The following is a 27812-nucleotide window of genomic DNA, read 5'->3' as shown; positions in this document are numbered from 1 at the left end:
CAAGTCTGACCATGATGCAATCACTGCCGATGCCAGCATACCTTCTAGAAGCCTCCGGAAGACAACAGTCTCCGAGGAGGATCCGTCATCCACGCAGCGCCGCCAAAGACACGACACCAAAGCGGCGCCGCCGCGTGGTTCCAACGCAAAGATAATCATGCCACCTGCCGCATTAACGCAGCAGTTAACAGCACAACCGCCCTAGCGCCCTCTATAAGAAGTATCGTAATGTTTTGTGAAATAACAGTTGTAATCTTTCTCTTCTATTCCTTCGGAATACCAAGTCTTCACTTTCCTTTCTTCTGTTGTCGTTCTCTTCTCTTCCCTTCTTCAGGAAGTGATCAAACTCAACATGGTATCAGAGCCAACGCTAGAGTCAGCGTTCGAAGCCCTGCATCTCAACGACGGAACTACATTGGAGTTCTCATCTCCAAAGGAGTCACCAACGACTCGAAGAAGGAGAAGAGGTGCGCACAGAGGTCCTACAAAGATCTCTGCCGCACTGGCGCCCTCAGTGAAGCTCACAAGGGACAACTACATCGTTTGGAAGACCCAGGTATTGCCAACATTGCGATCTCATCGTCTTGCAGATCACATCGAAGCCGATCCCCCACCTCAAGCCGAAGATCCGGATGATGATTGGTGGAACTACGACCAACACGTTATGGGGTTTCTTCTGTCATCTATGACAGAAGGAATCATAGGATGCGTAACGGAAGCATCCACAGCAAAAGAAGTATGGGACATGCTGGCAAAGGACTTTGCCTCGTCTGTCGAAGCTCGCGTGCAAGAGCTACTTGGGAAGCTCCACACCCTAACGAAGGGAAACACAAGTCTGGAAGACTACATCGTCCAGTTTCAGTCAATCTGCAGTGCTCTGGCAGCTTCCGGAGAACGGGTTGACCAGCGAACCATGGTACGTGCGCTCCTCCGTGGATTAGGTGCACAGTATGCACCAGTTATCTCCACGGTTAGAGCAGCAGCAGAGCCCATGACATTGGGCACAGTTATATCCCATCTTCGGGATCATGAAGCTATGTTGGCTCGCCATCAGCCCGCCAAGGAAACACCAGAATTTGCACCAAGCGTCAATCTTACACACTCATCCACGGACAACTCCACTCAAGGCAAAGGTAAACACGAAAACTCCACCCGTAACCGTGGCAGGGGAACCGGACGCGGCGGCGGCGCAAGTCGCGGAAACGGAACTACAAGATTCGTTCCCAAGTGTCAGATATGCTCCAGAAAGGGTCATAGAGCCTTGGAGTGCTACGACCGATTTAATCGGTCGTACGTTCCGCAAGATCCTCGAATAAATCCAGCTCCTCCTGTAGAGGGACACGGGAATTTCAATAAGCGACTGTCGCACTACGAGTCCTATGCACGTCAACCCCCACAAGCGTACAGCACCTCGTTCTCAATCGCCCCGTCCTCGCAATGGTACCCCGACAGTGGAGCAACGCACCACGTCGTAGCAGACCCGAACATGCTCATGGACGCTCAAAGCTACTCGGGACAAGACAAAATCTTCATCGGGGATGGATCAGGTCTGCAGATTCAACACTCAGGTCACAGTACTATCCCTACGGTTCATCGGAATTTTGTTCTTAAGCATGTTTTACACGCTCCCGATATTACTTGTAACCTTCTTTCCGTACGAAAATTCTCCGAAGAAAATCAAGTGTTTTTCGAATTTCACCCTTCTTATTGCGTCGTTAAAGACAGTAATACCGGGCAGGTTCTACTCACGGGTCGCACTGAAGGTGGCTTATACTGTCTTTCACCGAGCATCTTTCCCCAAGCAATGGTCGGTGAACGTGGCTCCATCGACACATGGCATCGCCGCCTAGGTCACCCTTCATTTCGCATTCTTCAACAGACAATCCGACGGTTCGGTTTCCCTCCTGTCTATCTTCCTAAAAACTATGTTTGCACGGCCTGCGCTCTTTCCAAGAGCCATCGCCTCCCCTATTCTTCCTCCCGAACTCATTCTCTTAAGCCGTTGGAATTAGTACATTCGGACTTATGGGGTCCTGCCCCGTCGTATCGAATTCAAATTTCTCCTACTATGTTATATTTATTGATGATTATAGCCGTTACACTTGGTTTTTTCCTTTAAAACACAAGAGCGACGTTTTCTCTGCATTCGTCTATTTTCAATCGTTGGTAGAACGGCAATTTTCCTCCAAAATACTAGCTTTCCAGTTCGACTGGGGGGGGAGAATTTCAAGCTTTACATTCTCATCTCAAACACCATGGCATACACCACCGCGTATCCTGCCCCCACACTCCTCAGCAAAACGGGACCGCCGAACGGAAGCATCGTCATGTCATTGAAACAACTCTTGCACTCCTGCAACACGCCTCATTGCCTCCCCGGTTTTGGGATGAGGCAGCAGCTACCGCAGTGTACTTGATCAACCGACTTCCGACGCCAAATCTCTCAGATAAGTCCCCCTTCGAGCTTCTTCATCTGTCACTACCTAACTATCAATTTTTAAAACCTTTCGGCTGCTTATGCTTTCCTCACTTGCGCTCATATGCAGATCACAAGTTGTCTCCCCGCTCCGAACGATGCATTTTTCTGGGGTACAGTTCTCATCATTCGGGCTATCGGTGTCTCTCCCTCCTCTCCGGTAGAATTTACATATCCCGTGACGTACGTTTCCATGAAGATATCTTTCCTGGTCTTTCTTCGCCATCATCACATCCCTCGCCCGCGCCGGGCCTCCTCGGCTCTAATCCTCGCCTCGTTCCACTCCCCGAGCTTTCTCCAACACCGTCTCCACCATTGCCATCTAACCAGCCCTCGTCGCCCGTCGACCATCTATCTACAATCACACCGCCCTCTCTCTCATCGCCACTCAACTCGTCTCCAGCCTCTTCCTCCACGTCCAGTGACTCTTTTCGTCCTCGCACATATCGCTCTCTACGCGACATTTACGCTCAGACTCAACCTCTTGCTTCGCCCAGCTCCTCTCCCCAAGTCCACGTTCTACAAACATCCTCGGTCGAGCCTTCATCCTTCTCCGTTGCCATGGCTCATCCTGATTGGCGAAACGCCATGACATCCGAATACCATGAACTCCTTCGCAATGGCACTTGGACTCTTGTTCCTCCTCTGCCCCACGCCCGAATTCTCGGTTGCAAGTGGGTATACCGCCTTAAACTCCACCCCGACGGGTCTGTTGACCGCCACAAGGCCCGGCTAGTCGCCCAAGGCTTCCGTCAAACGCTCGGCGTGGACTTTGACGAGTCCTTCAGCCCCGTCATCAAGATCATCACTGTCCACCTCCTTCTCGCCACGGCCGTCTCCCGAGGGTGGTGCATTCACCAACTGGACGTTTCCAACGCTTTTCTTCACGGCGACTTACAGGAAACCGTTTACATGCGCCAGCCACCAGGATTTACTCATCCAACTTTGCCTTCACATGTTTGTCTTCTCCGAAAATCTATCTACGGTCTCAAACAGGCACCGCGCGCCTGGTTTTCCAAGCTCTCTGCTTTTCTTCTACGCATCGGGTTTTCCGGCTCATGTACCGATCCCTCGCTTTTTTTTCGCATCACTTCTTCTTTACGTCTCTATCTCCTCATCTACGTCGATGATTTCTTGGTCCTTGGCTCGGATAGCGCGGGGGTATTTTCTCTAATTCAATCTCTTCATAAGGCTTTCGCTATCCGAGACCTTGGCCCTGCTCGTACTTTTCTCGGAATTCAGCTTATTCCACACCCACTTGGCCTTGCCCTCTCACAATCTCATTATTTATCTAACATCCTCCGACGCGCCAACATGGGTCAATGTAAGTCTACTGCGACTCCAGCTCATGTCTCTCCCAGCTCTCCTTCTGCAGGTACGTGCGACGCTACTCTTTACAGACAAATCGTGGGGGCTCTTCAATACCTCACACTTACTTGCCCAGACATATGCTACGCGGTAAACCGCGCATGTCAACACATGCATCAACCTCGTCCCGAACATTGGAAATTCGTTAAACACCTGCTTCGCTATCTTCATGGCACATCTAACTTTGCATTGTTATATCGTAAAAATTCTAACCACACTTTGAGCATGTTCAGTGACGCCGATTGGGCAGGTAACCTCGAAGATCGACGCTCCACCAGCGGTTTCCTTGTGTACTTAGGAACTAATCTAGTTTCCTGGTACTCAAAGAAGCAGTCCACCATCTCTCGATCAAGCACGGAGGCTGAATACAAGTCCATGGCAAACGTTACCTCTGAGTTCATTTGGATTAATTCACTTTTGCAGGAACTAAAGCTCCCTGTCACCGGAACTCCCACGCTGTGGTGCGACAATCTCGGGGCAACACACCTCGCGTGAAATCCCGTCTTCCACGCTCGCATGAAGCATGTGGAAATAGATTTCCACTTCGTCCGCGAACGTGTTGCTGCCAAACAACTCAAGATTGGTTTTACGTCCAGCCACAATCAACTGGCCGATCTGTTGACCAAAAGTCTCTCTAAACAGCCCTTCCTTCGAATACGTCCCAAACTCAACCTCGTCCCTCTGCTGAGTTTGCCGGGGCGTGTTGAGGAACATCCGCCACGGGTCAAGTCTGACCATGACGCAATCACTGCCGACGCCAGCATACCTTCTAGAAGCCTCCGGAAGACAACAGTCTCCGAGGAGGATCCGTCATCCACGCAGCGCCGCCAAAGACACGACACCAAAGCGGCGCCGCCGTGTGGTTCCAACGCAAAGATAATCATGCCACCTGCCGCATTAACGCAGCAGTTAACAGCACAACCGCCCTAGCGCCCTCTATAAGAAGTATCGTAATGTTTTGTGAAATAACAGTTGTAATCTTTCTCTTCTATTCCTTCGGAATACCAAGTCTTCACTTTCCTTTCTTCTGTTGTCGCGCTCTTCTCTTCCCTTCTTCAGGAAGTGATCAAACTCAACAAGGAGATGAGAGACAGAGAGAACGAGAAAGAGAGAGAAGGCGAAAAGAGAGAGAACGAGAAAGAGAGAGGGGATGAGAGACAGAGAGAACGAGAAAGAGAGAGGGGATGAGAGAAAGAGAGGACGAGAAGGAGAGGGGGGGGGGGAAAGAGAGAACGAGAAAGAGAGTGGGGATGAGAGACAGAGAGAACGAGAAAGAGAGAGGGGATGAGAGACAGAGAGGGCGAGAAAGAGTTTGGGGAGAGAACGACCATGGAGACCAAGAGAATGAGAAAGAGAAGGGGAGAGGGAGCACGAGAGAACGAGAGCACGAGAGAGGGATGAGAGACGGAGAACTAGCAGGAGCGAGGGTGAGACGGAGAGGAGAGAGAGCGAGGAGAGAAGGAGCAGGAGAGGGGGAGGGAGGTCGAGAGAGAGAGAACGAGGGGAGAGAGGGAGAGACGATGAGAAGGAGAAAACGGGAAGGGTGAGCGAGGGCGAGAAAAAGACGGACGGCCGGCGATGGCTGAGGCGGCCGGAGACGGACGGCGGCGGCGGCGGCGGGCGGCGACGGGCGGCGGCGGCCAGAGACGGGCGCCCGCGGTGGCCGTCCGCGACGGGCAGCGGCGGCAACGGCCAGAGAAGTCCAGAAGCTGACGTGGAGTCCACCTGGTGCGGATGCCATCGTGGAGTCTACCTGGCTACCAGGTGGACTCCACGTCAGCTTCTGGACCATCGCTGGCAAAAAAGAAGACGCCAAATGGCGTCTTCTGATTGGCGCGTGCTATATTTTGAACAAAACTAAAAGTTTGTGCTACTTTTTGAACGAAAAACGGAGTTCGTGACGTTTCGTAGAATTTGCCCAAAACCTAAACAGAATAACGCTTCGTCCAACTACAACGGCCTCTTAGACCTGTCAACTATAGGCATTTATTCTCATGGGAGCCGTTACTGGTCTACTGCTTAGAAAAAAAACTTAGTTTTGACGTATATTCAAATTTCTTACGCAAAAAACAAAGTAATATCCTTTTTGAATACTCTGCCTTTTAAAAAAGTATCGGTTCATCGCATAAACGTCAATGGGTTTGCGTCGGCAGGTACAGAAGAGAAAACTATAAACGTTGACAGACCGAAATACAGCATGCATTCACATGTACATCACCAAAAAATACAAATAATTTACTAATATATTACGTACAAAATTTGGAATCAACTTTGGCCATAAAGTTGACGGTATCGAGCGGCGATATCCCAAGTTGATGATACCAAATTTTTATTTCTCCAAATATGATCGTCCAGTTGAAATGTTAACTAAAATACCGCTAAAATGAGACGATCTATAAAAACAAGAAGATGATATAGACTAGGTAATAAAAACACGGGTTTTCTTTCTCGCGTTCATTAAATCCAGACGAAACTGACGTATTTTTCATTGGTTTCAAAAGTAATTAATCTCTTTGAGCACGTTGATAATAGCACTTGATTGCACCGTCTTTACGGCTTGATGACATCTCTCCAAATGCTTATCAACGGAACTGACTTCTTTCTCTCCAACTTTCGCGGAAATCACTCTCGTTCTCTCATTCTTTCATTCTTGTAAACGGGTTTTTATCTACTACGTTTGTATCGGAACGAACTGGGAGAAGAGACGATAAGAACGAATCTCCTTGCGGAATAACCGGGTCAAAGAATACCCGGAATACTCGGAAATTCAACATGAACCCTAAACGCCGATTAAATCCCATTCCAAACGGCTCAGAAGCGACTTGAGACTTCTTCTGTTCTTCGCACTGCGATGGATAGAAAGAAAGAGACTGAGGAGATTGAAGAAATGGACTTCTTTTCCATGGATGCAAAACGGGGGGAAACGGAGGCGGCGGAGGAGAAGAAACTGTGCACCGTTCATGAAGAACACGGTGAAAAGGTCAACGTGGGTAGACGAAATTACTGATTTTTGTTCAGTCGGTGAAGAGATTGAGCGCCGTTAACTTTGATTTCCCTTCGTTTGTAGACGGGTTTGGAATTGTTCTACTTCGGATCGAGGATGAAGGATAAAGTTAAGACGGAGGGGGAGAAGAAGTTCGATGTATGTGAAGTTTAATGTTTTGGTGCAGAGTTTTAAGTTAAATTCGATGGGAAGATAGTTTTTTTTTTTTAATCTTTGAAGGAGATGAAGATGAAGAGGGTTGAGAACTTAACGTTTGGTTTTCAGGTGAGTAAATTGGAGAAGGCCATGGCGATGATGAACGAAGAGAATCGTCTTCTTAGAGAAGAAATGACTCGCGTTACCGCAGAGTACAACTCTTTGCATACTCGTTTGATGCATTTAACGCCACCGCCTCAAAACTCGATTCCTCAAGAACACGAGGTAGATCCATTTTCACTACTCTTTTTATTAAATATCAGCATTTGCTTCCATTAATCCTTGAAATATTTCTCGTGTAAGTCCGCTCGCATCGCCGTTTTTCGAAGAAAAATCATGGATAGTCTTTGCCTGTTTCCTTCGGGATGAATTCTCAACAGGAAAGACTCGTTCTCGTTTATCATTTATTTGTTAATTACTTTTGTATTGTTTCATCGGAAGTTCTTGGAGTTTTTGTATTACTTGTCCCACGCCGTCTCTGGTTTTCGCTATTTTTCTGATTGGATTGTTAACTACGAAGTAATAAAGAGAGTTAGTAAGAAAGTTGTAACTTATGTAATGCTACGCCGTCTCCGGTTTTCGCTATTTCTTTGATCAGATTGTGAACTATGAAGCAATAAAGAGAATTGGTAAGAAAGTTGTAACTTATGTAATGCTACGCCGTCTCTGGTTTTCGCTATTTTTCTGATTAGATTGTGAACAATGAAGCGATAAATGGAGTTGGTAAGAAAGTTGTAACTTATGTAATGCTACGCTGTCTCCGGTTTTCGATATTTCTTTGATCAGTTGTGAACAATGAAGCAATAAAGAGAGTTAGTAAAAGAGTGTTAATTTATGTAATGCTAGCCGTCTCTGGTTTTCGCGATTTCTTAGATCAGATTGTGAACAATCAAGCAAGAAAGATAGAAATGCGAGAGTTGGTTAGAATATTGTTAACTTAAGTAAAATTCAACGCGAATTAACTGTTTATTTGCAGCCTCTCGCTCTCGCTCGAGTGCGAACGGGAGAAGACGAGACGTCAATTTCATCGAGGGAGACGGGCAGTCCTTCAACAATGGAATCTCAGTTCATGGGGGGGAATCTCCGCCAAGAACAGCTTCCAGAATCCACCATGAGGAAGGCTCGCGTCTCCGTCAGAGCTCGATCGGACGCTCCTACGGTAATCTTCAAAACCTTTCGGTTAAATCCAGCCGTCCATCTTCTTAATCGTTGTTTGTGGGCCGTCAGATCAACGACGGGTGCCAATGGAGGAAGTATGGGCAGAAGATGGCGAAGGGCAGCCCTCACCCCCGTTCTTACTACCGTTGCACCATGGCCAGCGGCTGCTCCGTCCGTAAACAGGTGCGCAAAACCCTAACCCTAACCCTAACCCTAATCCTAGATATTGGCCTGTTGGGAAGAAGTTGACGTCTGGGCTTAAAATTTTGATGATGAAGTCGATAGCGTCAACCGCGTAGGTTGTGTCCTTCAATTGTGGTCGTTGAAGTTGAAGTTTACCTAACCCTAAGACTCTAGTTCGGATGAAGAAGAGAAACGAGAAAGAATGTAATACGTCTCTCTCTTCATCTCTCTATTTATCTCTATGTATCTCTTACTTTCTCTCTCTTCCTCTTTCTTCATCTCTCTATTTATCTCTATGTATCTCTTACTTTCTCTCTCTTCCTCTTTCTTCATCTCTCTATTTATCTCTATGTAACTCTTACTTTCTCTCTCTTCCTCTTTCTTAATCTCTCTGTATCTATTTCTTCGTCCGCCTCTATCTCTCCCTCTCTTTCTCTGTCTAGTCCTTACTCTCTTTCTATCTAACTCCTCTCTGCCTCTCGCTCTCTCTCTATCTTCATCTTCCCCCCTTCTCTCTCTCTACTCTTCAATTTCTTCTCTCTGTCTATCGTTCTCTATCTCTATTTCTCTCTATCTCTTCTTCTGTCTATATCTCTGTCTCTCTCTATTTCTCTTTCTCTTCTCCTCCCTATATCTCTCTATCTTTTCTTCTTATTCTTCTTCTTATACCTCGCAATCTCTCTATCTCTCTCTCTAAATCTTCATCTATCTCTCTCTCTTCTCTATTTCTATATCTAATAACCTATTCTTGTTATTCGCCTCTCTCTATATCTCGCTATCACTACCTATCTCGCTAGCTCTCTCCATATGTCTTCTTCTTCTTCTCTCTCTTTCTCTATCTGGCTAGCTCTCTCTTTATCTCTTCTTCTGTCTCTTTCTCTATCTCGCTAGCTCTCTCCATGTCTCTTCTTCTTTTCTATCTTTCTCTATCTCGCTGTCTCTCTCTGTTTTTTATCTCGCTAGCGCTCTCTCTGTTTCTATTTTTCTTTCTCTGTCTCTCTCTGTTTTTTTTATCTCGCTAGCACTCACTCTTTTTCTATTTTTCTCTCTGTCTCTCTCAATCTCTTCTTCTTCTATCTCTATCTATATCTTCATCATCATCATCATCATCTTCTTCTTCTTCTTCTCTCTCTATCTATCTATCTCTTCCTCTCTCACTCTCTCGCTCTATCTCCTCTCATAACAATGGGGATACCCATCGTCAGTTATCCTCTCAACCTCATCATCAACCAGCCGTCACCCTAAGTTCTTCATCATCAACATCGATGCCAGCTACTGACATTTGATAGCCTATTTTACAACAAACCGCCCCCCCTCATGATTAGCCTCACTAAGAAATACTATGATCAGAGGGTCCCATCCAGACATTTTCTTTTAAAAATGGAAGAAAATATCAAGTATTCACAATAAACCGATCAACCCATTGGGCTCCACTATCCGTCATCCGTCATTCGTCATCGGTCATCCATCATGCATTGTGAAACTAAGCCGAGAGCACAAAATTCTTGAAACTGAGCAGGTGCAGAGATGCTTGGAGGACCGGGGCATCCTAACGACGACGTATGAAGGGACACACAACCACCCCCTGCCACCGGCGGCGATGGCGATGGCGGCAACAACTTCAGCGGCCGCGGCCATGCTCTTGTCTGGCTCCTTGCCCAGCACTGAAGCACTCTTGGGCAGCACTGTTTTGGCCAGGAATTTGATGCCTTTCTCTTCCAGCTTGGCCACCATCTCAGCCTCTGCTCCATTCCCTACAGTGACCCTTGATCTGACTCATCAGATGATGCAGCAGCTTCAGATTGTTCCGTGTGGCAACGTGCCGCCCTTCCATTCGCCAATTGGTGGGGGCCATCCTCAAGCTCAGATTTTCACAACTTCACTGTCAAGTCAGTCCTCAACCTGCACTGAAACAGTGACAGCTGCCCTTGCCTCCGACCCCAACTTCAAAGCAGCCATTGCTGCTGCCATCACTTCTATCTTTGGGAATGCAGCCAAATCTGGTAACATGTTGGGTGATAATGCTTGACCTGAGCAGCATTTACTTCCATCTCAGCTCTTCTTTCATTGCTTTAAGGTAAATTTTTAACTTTTTTGGTCCATTGTATTTGTTGAGTCTTAGCTAAACAATTTAAGAGTAATTAATGTATCATCTTAGTTTTGTATTCTGCATTTTTTTGTTAAAACTAAAATCAAACTTGGGTCTACTGTTTCTTTTCATGGTGTTTTAGTTGTCTAGGTGTCCAGGTTCATTTATTTGGTTAACCATGCGCATGGTCGATAAGATAGATATAGACATGTAGATATATAGATATGTATATATATACATATATTTAGGTAGATAGACAGATATATAGATATAGATATCAATGTTCCCTGCAGCAGGAGCCAGCTGCTATGAGTAGAAGGAGAAGGTAGCAGCCAACAACCACCATCTGCGGACATCAGCTAGTAGGAGTGAGCAACAACAAGCCAGCAGCCAAATTTTGGGGGATCTGAGATGTGCCTCTTCAAGATGGACATAAATCAGGTTCAGTAAAATCCAGAACCTGATACATGGATCCTGGAGTTTTGGCCTCAGAATTCAACAGCATCTCTCTCTTTCTCCGTATAATCTGATATGTATTTATACATATGGAACTCTCTATCTATGTATAAATCATCTTGGAATTACTCCTACTTTTATTGTCCAAAGTGAAAGACAGTGATTTTGAGATACATCAACTTTTCTTGGTATCCATCTTTGCTTGAAGTTAGGAGAAAAAAGAGAATGTGCGAGAGAAGTAAATTGTTATCAGTTAAATAACATAAAATTTGAATATTGAGAGTTCGACCATTCTTTAAGTGTTTTTAAATTAAATTATAAAGATTTTAAGAAATGTGAATAAGATGTTTCCATTTTTTTCGTAAACTATTGGCCTCCATCGAGCAATGCATGTAGAGTTTAAGATGTAGAGGATTTTGGAAAAGTATAATCTAGTCCAGACATTGGTGGATAACATCTTGTAAAATAATATTCATCATCACATTAGCTCTATGTAGCTGACGTAAGAGAAAATAATCTTCACTTCCTGACGCAAATATTTATCAGGTTTTTAGATTTGAATATTTACCTTTTTCATTTGGACAAGGCAGTATTGGCCTACAGTATTTTAGGCCATAATAAGTGTGAAGACCCATGTAAAAGAGAGTATCTATGACATTATTAATGGTTATTTAGATCATGTATAAAAATACATACCTTCTATCTAATTTAAGGGGAAAGAAAATATATAATTAATGGAAAGCAATTTATGATCTATTAAGGGGACAAAAAATAAATAGATACTGGGAATTAACCAAAAGTTATATAATAAGCATGTGATTTATCAAAGAATCTATAACACAACAAGGGAGACGATTGATATTATCTGCAACATGGGTGACGTCCTAGAATGAAATAATAAATAATATTAATAATTCGAAATAGCCCAATGAGTGTTCAATTTATCAAGAAATAAAATAGTAACCCACCAAAAATTTCACTATATAGGAGGAAAACCCCAGGATGCCAAGTTCAGTCATAGAGCACGGTAAATAATCTTAATATGGAATGAAAATTCCCATAACTTTTAACATGAACTTTGGTCCGTTTGGTCAAATCCAAATGTGCATTGTGGCTCATTTGATGAAGAAAGTGGAAGATCATGGCCTTTTTTATTCCCCTTTTCCCTCGCATAGATATAATATACATCCAATCACTAAATCATGTAATTAAGACTCTCAAGTTTTTTTTCCCTTACACCCAAGGTGCACTGTTGGTATTCTTTCTCATCCATTTTGAACGCAATACCTACCCTAGTATTCTCTGCTAAAAATAGCGTATGGAATGGCTGTCAATTTTGACATAAATACCAATCAGAAGCCTCAATAAATGATAAACATCTCGCTCTTAAAAATAGTGATAGGCAAGGGATATGTGATACAGTAGCTGATATGTATGATTTAATGTCTAAATCTTGCAATATATGATGTGACGCCTAAATATAAATAAATTTTTGTCATGTCTGTAGATCGGTATTGATTTTATATATAGTATGCATCACTACTAATTAAAAAACCAAAATGGGATCCGAGGAGGGAAAAAATTGGTGAAGGAAAGCATGGTATGGACACCATTTTCTCAAGAATAATGCATAGCTATATGGGGCATAGGTTAGCCAATACAAGAATACTGTGTTGAATTGAATATAACATCTTAGGAGTTTCAAAATGGTCAATAACGATTCAAATTGATCAATAATAAACCGTTTTTAGTGGCTAGCGATGACTTCCTTTATGATAGGTGGTAATGATATTTCCATAGTGTATATCAGTTATTTGACACATAAAAATAATTAGTTCAAAATATGGTTTATTTTAAATTAATTTTATTATAATATCCAGAAATAATATTTTTTGGTGCATATATTTAAGCCATGTGGAGTCATGCTTTTAGTTTCACAATCCTAAATCCGCATAAGAACAATATCCAATTTTAAAGTATTCATTTGACAAACTTTTTTCGGTTGATATAATATACATATTCTTATCCTTCTTAAGCTATAAACGCTCCCTTGAAGATTCTCCATTTATTATCCTGTTTTCAATCACAATCGTATCACCAATTTTTATCTTTAAATGTGTTAATACAATTTTCCGTTTGGATGATATATTATTGGGTATTTTCATGAAGAGAATTGGGAAATTTTAATTTAATAAACATATAATTTGAATAGATCAACAAAGTTTATTATTTTCTAGTGATGAAAATTTTTAAAAAAGCATATTATCGTAAAAATAACACCAATATCATATTTTCTCCAAAAGCTTCTAAAAAATTCATGTTTTAACTAAAAAATATTTAATTAAAATTTTTCAGTTTCAAAAAAAGTTACATTTTTTGAAATATATGTATAAATGCGTCCATATTGTGTGTTCACTTTTTCATTTGAATGGATCAAATAAATTACGAAATATCTGAATGTATCTCCGAAATTTTGATTCTCTGATATCTTGTTCTAATAACCATGTCCAAGAACTCATGGGTTGATGACTTGATTTAAATCACTTGTTAATTTGGACCTTGAATGTGATTATAAATCATTGCAGATATATATCATTGATACTGATGATGGTTGAAAGAAAAGCTATGCACTCTTCGAAAAGCAAAAATGACGTTAACATAAATTCATGAGTTTTAATGAATATTTTAATTTTATTATACATGCAATCTCAGCATTTTTTCAAATGATTAAACTAACAAGTGTATTTTTTATTGTAGTATTCTCCCTTGGAGTTCAGAGTTAATATATGTTAATTTTGTTCTTAAAATAGTTTATAAATCCCATTTATGACTAACTTAGGTATGTTATGATCCATGGTTATCCATTGATATGGCATCAGGGCTATTCCATACAAGGAGAGAGAGGTGATGATTATATAAGATTAGTAAGGATAGATATGATCAAATGAAACTTGATATAAGAGAAATCTTGGAAACTATTTTATGGTTCAACCGATGGACTACGAACCAAACCTGAACTATAATTATTGATGAATCCATGTTCTCATAGTTACATAAATAAGTTACTGAACCTAACCCTTTATAAGATCATCAGCAGAGCTCCAAGATCCGTCAAATCCAACAGAAAAATGCAACCAAAATCAACAAAGAAGGAAAATTAAACGAGGATCAAGCATAACCATTTGAGTTGGCCAGGGAAAATTTTCTCCAAATATGAGAAAATAGAGGATAAATAGATTTACATGGTGGTCTTTCATTGGACTTTCATTCTGAATTTTATTCTCCCCACTTTCTCTCTTACTGCTCTCTGTAGTTTTCACTTTTCTAATAATTTAAAGAAAAATAAAGAGGTCCAGGGCCAGAATGGAGCAAATCTATACCTTATTTAGAAGCATTAAACCAGCTTCTAGTGGGACAAAATGATAATACCCTAAAGGAATTCTTTGGTGGGCATGTTCAGCAAAATTATACATCTCCCTTCTCCCAGTTTCTGAAGATATGAAAATTTGGAGCATGCAAAGTATTGGGATTCATTTTAGAACTTTAGAAAAAGAGCTGATCATATCCTAAATTTTTTTCTTAAGAAAAATTTGATTATATATATATATATATGGCAAAGTTAGACCTCAGTTCTTTGGATCATGGGTATCATTTTGAGTAAGGCCAATATTTTATTCAGCTCCTTCATGAGAAATTATTTCATGATATGATATTATTTCAATAAAATGAGATTCATTCAGCTCCTTCATGATATGATAATATTTTATTTCATATCTCTGGCTAGATGTTTGATTTCGAAGTACCCGGAGGAGAATTCATTGGTAATAACATGAGCTACAGAAAATATTATGTTCATCACCTTCCATACTCATTTTTTGAAAAATACGGAAGATTACCCGAGAACAGTGATCTAAATGATGCTATTAGAATAGATGAACGATCAATACACATGATGACTGGCATGATTCGTCTAGATTTTCCACTTAAAGACCATCTTCTGAACTCTTTTATGTGAAACCTCACGATGATGCCAGCAGACAGATTGAGAGAATAAAAAGGAGAACGATATATTTGTATGAAAAATCAGTCAAGAAGATTACAACAAGTACAATTGAGCTTTTATAGTCGTGTACACAAGGAGGGATGACCGTTGGAGTCCAACGGTCATCTCTTAATGGGCCCACGTGAGATGGGCTGGACTAACACCCCCCCCCCTCAAGTTGGGTATAGATGTTAAACATGCCCAACTTAGACACCAAAGCTTGAAATTGTGGGCCTGGTAGGCCCTTCGTGAAAATGTCAGCTACTTGCTCCAGCGTTGGGATGTAATGGGGAATAATAAACCCATCATCGATGCTCTGCTTAATGTAATGACGTGCGACGCGTGCATGCTTGGTCCGTTCATGCTGGACGGGGTTCTTGGCCATAGCAATAGCAGACTTACTGTCTGAATAAAGATTGAGCCCCGTACCAGGAAAAAGATGTAAGTCTTGTAGAATATCCTTGAGCCACATGCCCTCGCACACTCCCTTCTTTAAGGCACGAAGTTCAGCTTCAGCACTGGAGAGAGATACTTCCTTCTGCTTTTTACTTCTCCAGGTAACGAGGTTACCTCCAATAAAATTGCAATACCCAGTGGTGGACCGACTATCCTCAAACGACCCTGCATAATCAGAATCGGTATAGAGAGCCACAGTGGGTTCTCCGCCCGTCCGGAACAGGAGCCCTTGGCCAATAGATCCTTTAAGATAGGCAAGAATGCGATCGGCTGCTCGTTGATGGGACTCCCGAGGGTCACTCATAAACTGACTCAAGGAGTTAACAGCGAATGCAATATCAGGGCGAGTATGGTTGAGATACAGCAGTCACCCAATAAGTCGCTGAAATGACGCCTCGTTCACTGGGGCATCTTGACTATGCTGCTTAGCCTTCAGCTTGACATTGATGTCTACTGGAGTAGCGGCTGGACGACAGTCCAATTTACCGGTTTCCCGTAGTAGATCAAGAATATACTTGTGCTGGGACAGAACGATTCCAGTCTTAGAATATGCCACCTCAATGCCCAAGAAATAGGTAAGTAGGCCAAGTGTTTTAATATCAAAAGAGCTAGTGAGGTGTGCTTCAAGGCTCCGAATTTCGTCCACATCGTTTCCTGTGATTATAATATCATCAACATAAACAATAAGAATAGCGATTTTCCCGTGAGGACTATGCTTGATGAATAACGTGTGGTCGCCTTCACTCTGGAAGAAACCGGCAGCCAGCATGGTTTGAGAGAATTTTCCGAACCAGGCGCGAGGGGACTGTTTGAGGCCATATAGAGATTTCTTAAGGTGACATACATCGCCTGAATTGTGACTCAGAGAATAGCCGGGGGGTGGTGACATGTATACTTCCTCTTCCAAGTCGCCATGTAAAAATGCATTTTTGACATCATATTGAAACAACTTCCAATCAAAGAGCGCTGCCAAAGCAATTAACACACGAATTGTATTCAACTTTGCCACCGGAGCAAAGGTCTCAGTATAATCAATACCATAGGACTGGGTATATCCTCGTGCGACCAGGCGAGCTTTATACCGTGCAATAGAGCCATCAGAATGGTATTTGATAGAGAAAACCCATCGACTACCCACCACCTTCTTCCCAGCTGGTAGAGGACCCATTTCCCATGTAGAATTTCGCTCAAGTGCTTCCATTTCCTCATCCATAGCTTGTTTCCATCCAGTTGACCGCAGGGCTTCGTTGACTGTTTGTGGGACCGTCACGCTCAATAAGGCTTGAATCACTTTATTATACGCCGGGGAAATTCGATTATATGATTCATAGTTTCCAACAGGATATCGCTTTGTTTGTGTGCATGCTCGGACACCCTTGCTGACGGCGATACACCAGCCATTGTTGCTAGGAGTGTCGGCACACACCGCGGCATCAGTGCTTGTATTGAGATCTGAGAGATTAGGTTGTTCTTCCTCCGAAATTGGGCAGAGAAGCGGATCTGCAACGGGCGGTAGACTCGTGTTGAGTGGTGCAGAGAGTGCCAGCTGTTCATTGTCACTCGTCAACACCTCCAAGTCGAGATTCCCATCGGACCGGCTTTCTGCGTCATAAAACATCCGTCCCTCGTCAAAGGCGACCTCTGCTGTAGTGTAGATCCGCCTTGAGTTGGGATGATAACACCTGTAACCTTTTTGAGTCGATGAATACCCCAGGAAGAGACACTTGAGTGCCCTGGGATCTAACTTTCCTGCATGGTGAGCATGTACATATACGACACAACCAAATATCTTGGCGGGCAAGTTAGTCTTTAAACACAAATGTGGAAATTCTGTAGACATAAGATCAATAGGAGAAGAGAAATTTAAAGTTTTGGACGCGGTGCGATTTATGAGGTGAGTGGCCGTGGCAACAGCTTCACTCCAGTACTGTTTGGGGCAGTTTCCTTGGAACAGAAGAGCTCGAGTTGTGGACATAATATGACCAATTTTCCTCTCAGCAAGTCCATTCTGCTGAGGAGTGTTTACACAAGAGGACTGGTGTACAATTCCCTGATCCCCTAGATATGTTATGACCTCTCCAGAAAAGTATTCTTTGGCATTATCTGTTCTGAGAACCTTGATCTTTCTATTAAACTGTGTATGAATCATCTCGCAAAAAAGTGTAATGACTGATGGAACTTCAGCTTTCGATTTCAGCAGATATACCCAGGTATATCTAGTGAAATCGTCGACAAATAAAATGAACCACCGGTGATGAAAGAGACCCGTGGTGGAACACGGTCCCCATACATCACTATGGACACATTCAAATGCAGCGGAAGATCGATGATTCAAAGGAGGAAAACTCGTTCTTTTGTGTTTGGCAAATTGACATGACTCACAAATCAGATTGTCCACAAAAACTCCCTTAAACAAGTTGGGGTATACATGTTTCAAAAGATAGAATGAGGGGTGCCCTAGTCTTCGATGAAGGAGGATGACCCGCTCTTCACTTTGGGTGTTGTATGCCATTTTTCGATGATCACCCTCCTCCAATCCGTCTAGTAGGAGAAGGCCCATCCCGTCTAACAGATGAAATCTTCTTCCCGGTGTCCTTTAAGCACAAAAAACAGGAATCGGCATCGAGAATGAATCTCAAATTAGTATCAACAACTAACTGCGTTAGAGAGAGCAAATTTGCTTTTAAGTCAGGTACGTGTAAAACTTCCTTTAATTGCATTCCCTTAACAAAGACGGTCCCCCTTCCTTCTACTTTTAAAATCCCACCATTAGCAGCAAAAACTTTATGACCACTAGAAACCGGTTCATATGATTTAAACAGGGATTTTTGGGGTGACATGTGATCTGTCGCCCCTGAAACCAAAATCCAAGATGATGATATGGAACTTGTACGATTATGAGTAGTAAGTGCAAGGTGTTTACCTGATCTGAAGTGGAGCTCATCTTCTGCAAAATTTTAGTCACTTCGGATTGGATGATTTTCTGAATCTCGCCCCCGTCATTACTCTTCTTGGTGGAGGGATCGCTCCCTTCACTCGCAACATATGCCTTCTTCTGGTCTCTAGGTATCCAAAGGCCTTTCCGGATCTGCTCCTCCTTCCAAGACAATTTTCGACAGTCCTTTACGTGGCCTTCCTTCCTACAATAGCTGCAAACTGGTGGGTTGGGAGGATTACCTTCTTTAGAATTTGCTTTAGGTGCTTGCATAGTAGGTGCTTGCGTGGTAGAACTTGTGGTATTCCGTGGTTCACTCTTTTTTGCTAGGTGAGCTACAGAGGGCTGAGGAGTGGGCTCTTCGTCCTTGCATATCAATTTTTTCCGTCGCTCTGCCCCTTGTAGTTCAGAGATAGCCTCTGCCGGTGTTGGAAATTGTTCCCGATGGAGTAGTTGGCTCCGTAAAGCTTCATATTCTGGATTTAACCCCATCAGAAACGTAAGTGTTCTGAATTTGACTTCTCGCAGATAGGAGGGGGAGTTTTTATCTCCTGTAGGCCACAAGAGATCCAGCTCCCTCCAAATAGCTTTGAGCTTTGCCGAATATGAACATATAGACATGCTACCTTGCTTCAGTGTCCTCTCTTGTTCCCGGAGATCAAAGACCCGAAAGTCGCTATGAGTTTCTGCACAAGATTTATTGATCTCTTCCCACAAATCGCGAACACAATCTATAAGTAGATAATCGTCCCTTTGTTCTTCTTCCATATTTCGTATCATCCAGTTGATTATTAGCACTTCTTCTGACTCCCAGATATATAATTTTGGATCATCCTATGAGGGTGCATCTTCTGTCAGATGTTTACCCAAATATGCAGCTTTAAGTGATCGTTGAGCAAGCGTAACCCATTTTTGACCATTCACGCCGTTGTATTTCATATCCAGATCAGGTAGAATCACCCTGTTCTGGATTGTAATATCAGTCTCCTTGGAGGTCGAACTTTCAGCCTCCTTTTCCAACATCGTTGATCGGGTTTTACCACCCATCAAGCTTGCTTAACTGATGAATAACACATGTAAGAGTCACCGACCTGAGTTATGCGTCGAGTCGATGCTTGCCGAATGAATACGACACAATGTTGTTGATGCTTCTCTTGAGATGAGACTATTGCCGAATGAGTACGGCCCGAATGAATAATCCCGTTTTGGGATAGTTCAATAGACAAATAGGAGAATACATAATAGAAGAATCCCGTTTTGGGAAGAATGCCCAAAAGAAGTATTCTTGCCCAAAAGAATGCCCAAAAGAAGGGACGCCCGATAGGAGGAATATCCAATAGAGGGAACGCCCGATAGAAGGAACGCCCGATAAAAGGAATACCCAATAGAAGCAATGTTCAGACTTCGCCAAGCTTCCCCGCCGGGAGAGAAAAACAGGTCGGGCTTCGCCGACTTTTCCTGCCAAGAAGGTCCGGCTTCGATGATCTTCCCGCTGAGGAGAATAGGACAAGCTTTGCCGGCCTTCTTCGCCAAGAAGAGGAGAGCTGACGTTTATTTCCCATCGAGAGGGCTTCGCCGAGAGTATCCTGCTTCGCCGATTTTTCCCGTCGAAAGGGCTTCGCCGACCTTTCACGCCGAGAAGAATCGAGCGAAACAAACACGACCTTGCCGGTCTTCTCCACCGAAGAGTGGAAACCTAACTTCGCTGCGGATCAGCGACAAACTTCACCAAATGTTGTTTTTTCTTTCCGCCAATTTCAAGATTGCTCTGATACCATGTGAAACCTCACGATGATGCCAGTAGACAGATTGAGAGAATAAAAAGGAGAACGATATATTTGTATGAAAAATCAGTCAAGAAGATTACAACAAGTACAATCGAGCTTTTATAGTCGTGTACACAAGGAGGGATGACCGTTGGAGTCCAACGGTCATCTCTTAATGGGCCCTCGTGAGATGGGCTGGACTAACATTTTATCATAGCTCATTACTGACCCTCTAATTATGACTTAGGATTCAATATTCAAATCATATATATTGGCTAAAAAATAGAAGGATAAACACAAGCTACCTAGTTCATAATAAATGAAGTTTCTCCAGAGGAACTTACTCGTGGTGCATGTGTTTTAATAATGGTTCACTTCAACTCTGGATAAGCCAAGTCTTCATATTTACCGATCCACCTGCATCAGAATTCACAAGTATACTCTGTTTATATTTAAATTTTTTTTTTTTGTAACAAAGTGTATTGAGGGATTTGTCAAGTTCACCAACCTGTGTTCTTCTTTGGGGAGATTCAGCTCCAACTCCAACGGCCGGAAGATGAGATCTATCTTCTCTGGGCTGAGTTCTTCAAGCGTCGATGGGTTCCACTGTGCATTTAATGTTACAAAGACACCGTCATGGAAAGAGATAGAGAGAGACCGAGAGATAGAACAGAGCGATAAATGGATACATCAATAGATAAAGGTATCTATATGGATAAAAATAAAGAAAGATAAATGGATGGATAGATCAAGAGAGAGAAAGAGGTAGGTTACACTTCACATTTAATGTCACAAAGACACCATCAGGGGAGGAAGACGAAGAGAGAGATATAAAGATCAGGAGATATGGAGATATATATATATATACAGATTGATTGATAGATGGATGGCTAGTTCAATAGATGGAGAGAGATATATGGATCAATACATGGAGAGAGATATATAGATCAATAGATGGAGAGAGATATATGGATAAACAGATGGAGAGAGATATATAGATCAATAGATGGAGAGAGATATATAGATCAATAGATGGAGAGATATATATAGATCAATAGATGGAGAGAGATATATAGATCAATAGATGGAGAGAGATGTATAGATCAATAGATGGAGAGGAATATATAGATCAATAGATGGAGAGATATATAGTAAAATAGATGGAGAGAGATATATAGATCAATAGATGAAGAGGGATATATAGATCAATAGATGGAGAGAGATATATAGATCAATAGATGGAGAGAGATATATGGATCAATAGATGGAGAGAGATATAGAGATCAATAGATGGAGAGATATATATAGATCAATAGATGGAGAGAGAGATATAGATATAAATATTTAGATAGAAGGATAAATATTGATAGAGAGAGAGAGAGAGATTGAGAGACAAATAAGATAGATAGATAGATAGAGAGAGAGAGAGCAAGAGAGGAGGGAGATATAGAGAGAAAGAGGGATATAGAAAGGGGGAAGAGGTAGATATAGAGATAAAGATGAAGAGAGTTTGAGGCAGAGAGATTTAGGAGAGGGAAACTACGAGGAAGGAGGGAGAGAGAGGTACCATGGGGGCATTGTCTTTATCGATAGCAAGCGCTCTGATTCCCTAGAAGACGAGAATCTAAATTAGCATATACAGGCCAACAGAAAGAAAGAGGCGTCGAGTAGTTCTCTTCACCTCATACACATCCCCAGTGAGCACAGATCTTAGTATGTTCATGGTGATCCTGAACTCTTTCTTCAAGCTCTCTTCCAGCGTCTGTTGCCTGCCTTCCCTCACCTGCCGAAACACGGAAAATAATATTTAATTAGTCTAATAAATGTCGGAAACAGGAATAAATATTAAATTCTGAATAAGGAAGTGCAACTCACAGAACGAAGAGTGATCTTCAGGGCGGTGGGAGATGATCTCTTTATTCCCTTGAGTAGAGGAGCTATCCATCCGTTTCCTTCTACCCCCGATTCCGTCTCCTGAGAATAAATAAAATAAGTACATAAAATTCTAAACAAAATAAATAACCATAAAAATGTCCTCCCCAAGCCCTATACATATTTAAGTACATATAATAATATTCACTTTATAAAGGCGAAGGTGGAAAGTTTATCTCCTTGATTTCTGTTAAATTTCACTGGAAGAAAAAAGTATTATTAAAAAGTGTGCCGCTTTTAAAGACTTACGAGGGATGATAATATCTCTTCAACAGTTTCCTTCGAGAAGCATTTGTCTATGATCGGAAGCCTGTTCAAATTCAGCTGATTAAATTTTCAATAAAAAATTATAAAACTCTTCTTTTAAGGAGAAGTCCCTTTTACCGGTTTAAAATGCTGTCGTCATCGGGTTGGACATCAATTTTGAATTCCTCAATGATCTCCTTCACTTTATCCTCCTTTCCCGAGTTCAACTTCAATAAACGCTCCTCAAGCTCCTTCAGTTTCTGTCAACCACAAAGCATATAACTTAAAAATGAATTCTAAAATGTCTTGAGGGAAAGGCGATATTTTTCTAAGCTCCAACATGTACTTAAAGATGGGATAGAGCTAAGGCCTAAAACACATTTGAAGAAGTTTCTATAATTTTGTTAATTTCAAAAAACATTTCAATTTGTTTTGAGCCCTCGATCAATCAGAAGAGAGGGATATAATGAGGAAAACCTCAGATGGAACGAAGTGGGAAGCAAGACCAGCAGAGACCATTTCTTTCCCACTCAGCCTTGCCCCGGTTAAGGCCAAGAATTCACCTAATTTATCAAAAACACCAAATATTAAACAATTTTTTTTTTTATTAAAGAGGTATACATACGTCCTAATTCATATGCAAAACAGTGAAGCAACCTTTACCTAGATAACCCGGGAGACGCGAGAGGATGTACGAAAAACTGCAGTCCGTGTGGAATCCAATGCTTGCTTCAGGAACGGCAAAAACCTGGAAATGGTGATTTTTTTTTGAAATTATGTGTTCAGATCGCCATGTCATTTCTCTAGTACCACAAAAACATATGATGCAATTTGGTGATGAAATCGATGATGGCAGTAGCTGGATCAGTGTTTTAAATGAAAGCTTCCAACAAGAGAGAATTTTTGAAGGACAGAAACTAACAGTCTTTTCTGTGACCACAGAGAACTTTGAAGGAACAGAGAAAGCACCTCCTCCTCCCATTACAATTCCGTTGACCAGAGTTACCTGGAAATCAGATGATATTTTTTAAGTATTATTCTTCAGCAGTTAATATTAGGATTGATTTTTCCTCGTAAATATGTACCTGGGTCTTCTTGTAAGTATAAAGGTGATCGCAGAGCCAGTACATTCTGTATACAACTTCGAGACACGAATCGTCTGCCAAGTCATAATAATTATTTACTTCTGATAAAAGATGAATTATAAATAAGTTTTGGCACATCTGTCCCGTTGACTTTGATGGTTTGCCAATGGCATCATCAATGGCCGTCAACTACGTAACCCTCAACCGTCCATACTTTAATTTTTTTTGTGAAAATCTCTGTCCATGAGGCCAGTTGACATTGACCAGGATAACACATTTTTTAACAGACGATATCAACTATTTTTGATATCCGTCATCATCAATTTCCACAACACTGTCATCGGCAACCATCCTGAAATTCGTCATCGCCAAGTAAGATTGATGACGATGACATTGGCATTGACTAGTGCCGAAACCTTATAGAAATATCAAATCAAGTTACTAAAGTTACCTAGTCTCCCATCGTAGAACATCCTCAGATCCCCTCCAGCTGAGAAAGCCCGCCCAGCTCCCTATTATCAGAGGGTCAACCCACCATGGCGTTCAATCCAATTATATGGAGTTTTTTTTATATATAAATTTTGAAATTATATGGGGACTTATACCTTCACTATGATGAGCTCAGCATCTTCATCTTTCTCCCATTTCTCGAAGAAACAAGCAGTGAGTGACACCTGGCGGCCACGATCACAATTCTAGTCACCAGATAAAAGATTGCATGAGAATGTGACGTCACTACAAGGATCAGTCTCTTACAACACTTTTAGAGATCACGTTCAGCTGCCGAGGGCGGTTCAGAGTGAGCACCCTGACATGGCCGACCTCATCCACAAGAACAACCTTACGACAGAGCACAGTGCCATATTAATATAACTTTCTACTTACGCCGACAGATGGGTACAACAATAACTGAAAATGTGATTAGATAGGGAAAAAATATCATAAATTGGAAGAAGAATTCTAGGCCGATCATCACAGTTGACCAACCTTACAACAGAGTGAAGGAAAGTGCTATACCTTCCCATCCTAATAAAATTTGCACAAATAAAAAAATTAATTATGTTTAATGTACAAAGAATAAACACTTTTTTATGAGAGTAAGAATAATTTTCAAGGTCAATCATCATGTATCCATCCACACCATCAGCAAGAACAGCCTTGCTACAGATCGCAGAAATGCGTTACACCGGCCCATCCAAATCAAATTTTAAGAAATTGAAAAATCAAACGAGTGTGATTTTGATAGGAGACATTGTTTATACATAAATTAGAAGATATCTAGGTCGATCATGACGTTCGTAAAATTCATACCACCTTCAAGAACAATCTTACAACAGAGCCCAGAAATGTGTTATCCGTTTATAAAAAAATCCAATTTTAAAAAATAAAAAACTACACCGTTCTATCCAAATGAAATTAGCATCAATGAAAATTCCATCAAGTATGATTTAAATAGAAAAAAACGTTCATATAAGAATGAGCATAATTCTAGGCAGATAATTACGTTAGAAATCCACACCATTTGCAAGAACAACCTAACGACGGAGTGCAGAAATGTATTTATAAGTTTCTATCCAAATCAGATATAGCAAAATAAAAAATTCAATCAAGTTTTTATTTTGATAGAAAAATGTGTTTTTATGAGAGCAAGAAGAACTCTAGGCCGATCATCACGTAAGAAATTCACCCCATCGGCAATGGGAGAGAACACAAAAATCAATATATTGCGCGAACCTCTTCCTGGCAAGCAGCTTCTGGCGCCATTGTCTGGGTATCCCCTGGAAGAGCAGCTTCGTTGCGCATCTGAGAGTTCAAATACAAGAATACAACCCACCAAACGCCACGAGACCTTTTCCCAACGGCTTATGGACAAGCTAGTCTACCAAACTGGTTTTCCCTCACGTGCAGGATCCACAACCGGTTTCCTACTCACGTGACATCACCAAGATAATTTTTAATCATTCGATGATCACAATTTCATACATCGCATAAATTCACAAATTATGACAATATGATACATGTTTTGGGCAAAATAATAGGCAATTATAACGGTTTATCATCATAAAAATTCACGAATTATCGGAAATAAAAACCCGGAAATCGCCTACGCGGTTGCGCCGATGATGACGGCAACAAGTGCTAGAGCCGCCTACGTAGGACAAGGAAACTTTTAATATTTTAGTATATACTTAGGAGAAATATAAAAATAATTCTAATCGAAATTTAATATTTTTTTCTCACGGCGATCGAGCAGGCAACGTAACCGGCCTTCTCTCTCCGATCGACGGCGCTGCAGAAGTAGAGGAATGCTCCGATGTACCATGGAATCGCGGCGAGGAAGAATCCGACGATGAACCTGAAAAAGAAAACACGCTAGATCGGTGAATCCGATTGGGCCTATCGCCGGAAGTTTGAGAAAGAAACTGTTATCGGCGAACGATTTCTTTTGTCGATAGATTCACTGTTTGTTTCTACGCCAGGTCGATTTTGGATAAGAGAAAATGTTAATACACGAATCAGAAGAGTTCCAGGACAATCGTCAGGTTCGAAAAATCTACACCACCCGCGAGAACAACCTTACGGCAGATCGCGGATATGTGCAAGTTCTAGTCAAAACAAATTTAGAAAATAATTGTGATAGAAATTGTTTGTACAGGTTCTAAGCCGATCATCGCTTTCCAAGAAATTCAAACTATCGGCAAGAACATCCTTGCCAGGGAACGCACAAATGAATTATTCCTTCCTTTCTCAACTAAATTTAGCAAAACAAAAAAAAAAGCGTACAGAAGAATAGTTTTATTATCAGATTTAGGAGATCACTAGGCCGATCATCATTTTCGAAAAATCCACACCATTCGCAAGAAAAAACTTTAGATAAAAAAATTGGTCATATAAGAGTAATTTCAATTTTCCGAGATAGATTAATTTTAAAATCACGTAGATTAATGGATTGAAGAAGATGATACTCACAAGAACCAGCCCAGGCCGATACCGAAGCATGGGAGGCGGGGCTCTATCACGGGATGCCCCTGGATCGTACCTGAAAAAACCAGCGTCAACGGATAAAGAAAACCCAAATCTTAAAATTGATGCAAAAAATCTAACTTAGGAAAATGAAATCGCTCCATCGATTGATTCGACCAGGATCTCGAAAAAAAATTAAAGATTAAAGTAAGATTTAGCAAGAAAATCATCATGGCGTGCTCAGATACATCTTCTCTGATTCTTGCCCGATCGGAAAGGAAACCCATCATAAACTAGCTTGAGATCGAAGAAGATGTAGATCAGACATGATTTATAAATAACCATGGGTTTTAACCGCGGGAGCGAGAAAATAACAGCAACCAATCAGATCACGACAATCTGAGATCGAGGAATATTCCCCCATAGAACTCGCAAATCATTCTATTCCGCATAATTACGGTGATACATCTTCCTTAATTGTTGCCGATCTGAAATTAGTTCACCGACATGAACTGAACGCGCAGATCATTCAATTCACGTCGAACAAAGACTAAAGCAAGATCAAGCATGGAAATCCGCGTACTTACGCCGCTAAATCCTCCCTAAACACTGCCGGATCCGAAATTAATCCCCCGCCTCCAATACATGAACGGAACTCGAGATCGAAGAACACGCACAATCGACATAATCTAGAAATTAACCAAATATCTCAGCCACAAGAGAGACAAACTAACAGAAACCCACACAATAAGATCGAGGACATAGTCGACAGCAAAAAAAAACTCTAAGATCATTGAATTCACGTCGAACAAAGACTAAAGCAAGATCAAGCATGGAAATCCGCGTACTTACGCCGCTAAATCCTCCCTAAACACTGCCGGATCCGAAATTAATCCCCCGCCTCCAATACATGAACGGAACTCGAGATAGAAGAACACGCACAATCGACATAATCTAGAAATTAACCAAATATTTCAGCCACACGAGAGGCAGACTAACAGAAACCTACATAACAAGATCGAGTAATCTAAAGCCAAAAAAAAACTCAAAGATCATTCAATTCACCTGGTACGTTCTGGTATCCGCGTGAAAATAAGATTGGATCGGCGCTGGAGGATGAAATCACTCCCGGCTGCGGATAACCGATCACCGGCGGCGCAGTAGGATAGGATGAAGGTCCGATCTGGCGCTGGAACGTTCCATAGGCCGGCGGAGGAGGCTTGTACTTCTCCTTCTCTTCTCCCCCCATATTCTTCTTCCTTCCAGTTCTGTTACTCCGTGGACTTCTATTTATAGCTGCCCGGTGACAGTTGGGTCCAGGGTGGATGACGGATGACGACCGATGGACCGTACTATGACGGACGTTATGGATGCGCAAACGGCATCTTACGGACGATTCGGAAAAAACGAATGACGTAAAACGGAATCTGATGGACGTTCCGGAAAACGGACGACGG

General features: G+C 41.9%; 4 protein-coding genes across 9 annotated transcripts; 2 read left to right on the top strand and 2 right to left on the bottom strand.

Annotated features, from left to right (window-relative positions):
• The first annotated feature begins 352 nt into the window (after window positions 1-352).
• On the top strand, window positions 353-4339 carry LOC144709063 (uncharacterized). The gene is made up of 5 exons (XM_078582468.1): window positions 353-1547; window positions 2547-2616; window positions 2974-3800; window positions 3852-3934; window positions 4268-4339. Exons 1-5 carry the CDS (start codon window positions 353-355, stop codon window positions 4337-4339), a joined length of 2247 nt encoding a protein of 748 aa, XP_078438594.1.
• A 2313-nt stretch (window positions 4340-6652) lies between these two features.
• On the top strand, window positions 6653-11102 carry LOC144709389 (WRKY transcription factor 6-like). 4 transcript variants are annotated; one of them, XM_078582937.1, is made up of 7 exons: window positions 6653-6830; window positions 6912-6986; window positions 7113-7268; window positions 8020-8202; window positions 8271-8384; window positions 9904-10461; window positions 10770-11102. In XM_078582937.1, the coding sequence occupies exons 1-6, from the start codon at window positions 6696-6698 to the stop codon at window positions 10411-10413; spliced, it is 1173 nt and encodes a 390-aa protein (XP_078439063.1). In that variant the 5' UTR covers window positions 6653-6695; the 3' UTR covers window positions 10414-10461; window positions 10770-11102. The 4 variants fall into 4 exon arrangements, with proteins under 4 accessions (XP_078439063.1, XP_078439062.1, XP_078439061.1 ...); XM_078582936.1 differs by having other exon boundaries at window positions 10767-11102; XM_078582935.1 differs by having other exon boundaries at window positions 9904-11102.
• An 8451-nt stretch (window positions 11103-19553) lies between these two features.
• LOC144709448 (ATP-dependent caseinolytic (Clp) protease/crotonase family protein) lies at window positions 19554-27636 on the bottom strand. Of its 3 annotated transcripts, none has more exons than XM_078583003.1 (19): window positions 27421-27636; window positions 26362-26431; window positions 25633-25747; window positions 25126-25540; window positions 24148-24231; window positions 23997-24065; window positions 23843-23903; window positions 23392-23465; window positions 23229-23312; window positions 22970-23054; window positions 22784-22869; window positions 22445-22566; window positions 22310-22370; window positions 22004-22102; window positions 21810-21911; window positions 21696-21737; window positions 20637-20734; window positions 20473-20545; window positions 19554-20130 (listed from the first exon to the last, which is right to left on the bottom strand). In XM_078583003.1, exons 4-18 carry the CDS (start codon window positions 25192-25194, stop codon window positions 20500-20502), a joined length of 1182 nt encoding a protein of 393 aa, XP_078439129.1. In that variant the 5' UTR covers window positions 25195-25540; window positions 25633-25747; window positions 26362-26431; window positions 27421-27636; the 3' UTR covers window positions 19554-20130; window positions 20473-20499. The 3 variants fall into 3 exon arrangements, with proteins under 3 accessions (XP_078439129.1, XP_078439128.1, XP_078439127.1); XM_078583002.1 differs by having other exon boundaries at window positions 19554-20067; XM_078583001.1 differs by lacking the exon at window positions 19554-20130 and having other exon boundaries at window positions 20172-20545.
• On the bottom strand, window positions 25496-27604 carry LOC144709062 (large ribosomal subunit protein eL20z-like). The gene is made up of 4 exons (XM_078582467.1): window positions 27421-27604; window positions 26362-26431; window positions 25633-25747; window positions 25496-25540 (listed from the first exon to the last, which is right to left on the bottom strand). Exons 1-4 carry the CDS (start codon window positions 27602-27604, stop codon window positions 25496-25498), a joined length of 414 nt encoding a protein of 137 aa, XP_078438593.1.
• Window positions 27637-27812: the final 176 nt, after the last annotated feature.

The sequence above is a fragment of the Wolffia australiana genome, chromosome 11 (genome assembly GCF_029677425.1).
Source record: "Wolffia australiana isolate 7733 chromosome 11, ASM2967742v1".
Taxonomy (NCBI): domain Eukaryota; kingdom Viridiplantae; phylum Streptophyta; class Magnoliopsida; order Alismatales; family Araceae; genus Wolffia; species Wolffia australiana.
This window is presented reverse-complemented; position numbering and strand designations above follow the sequence as displayed.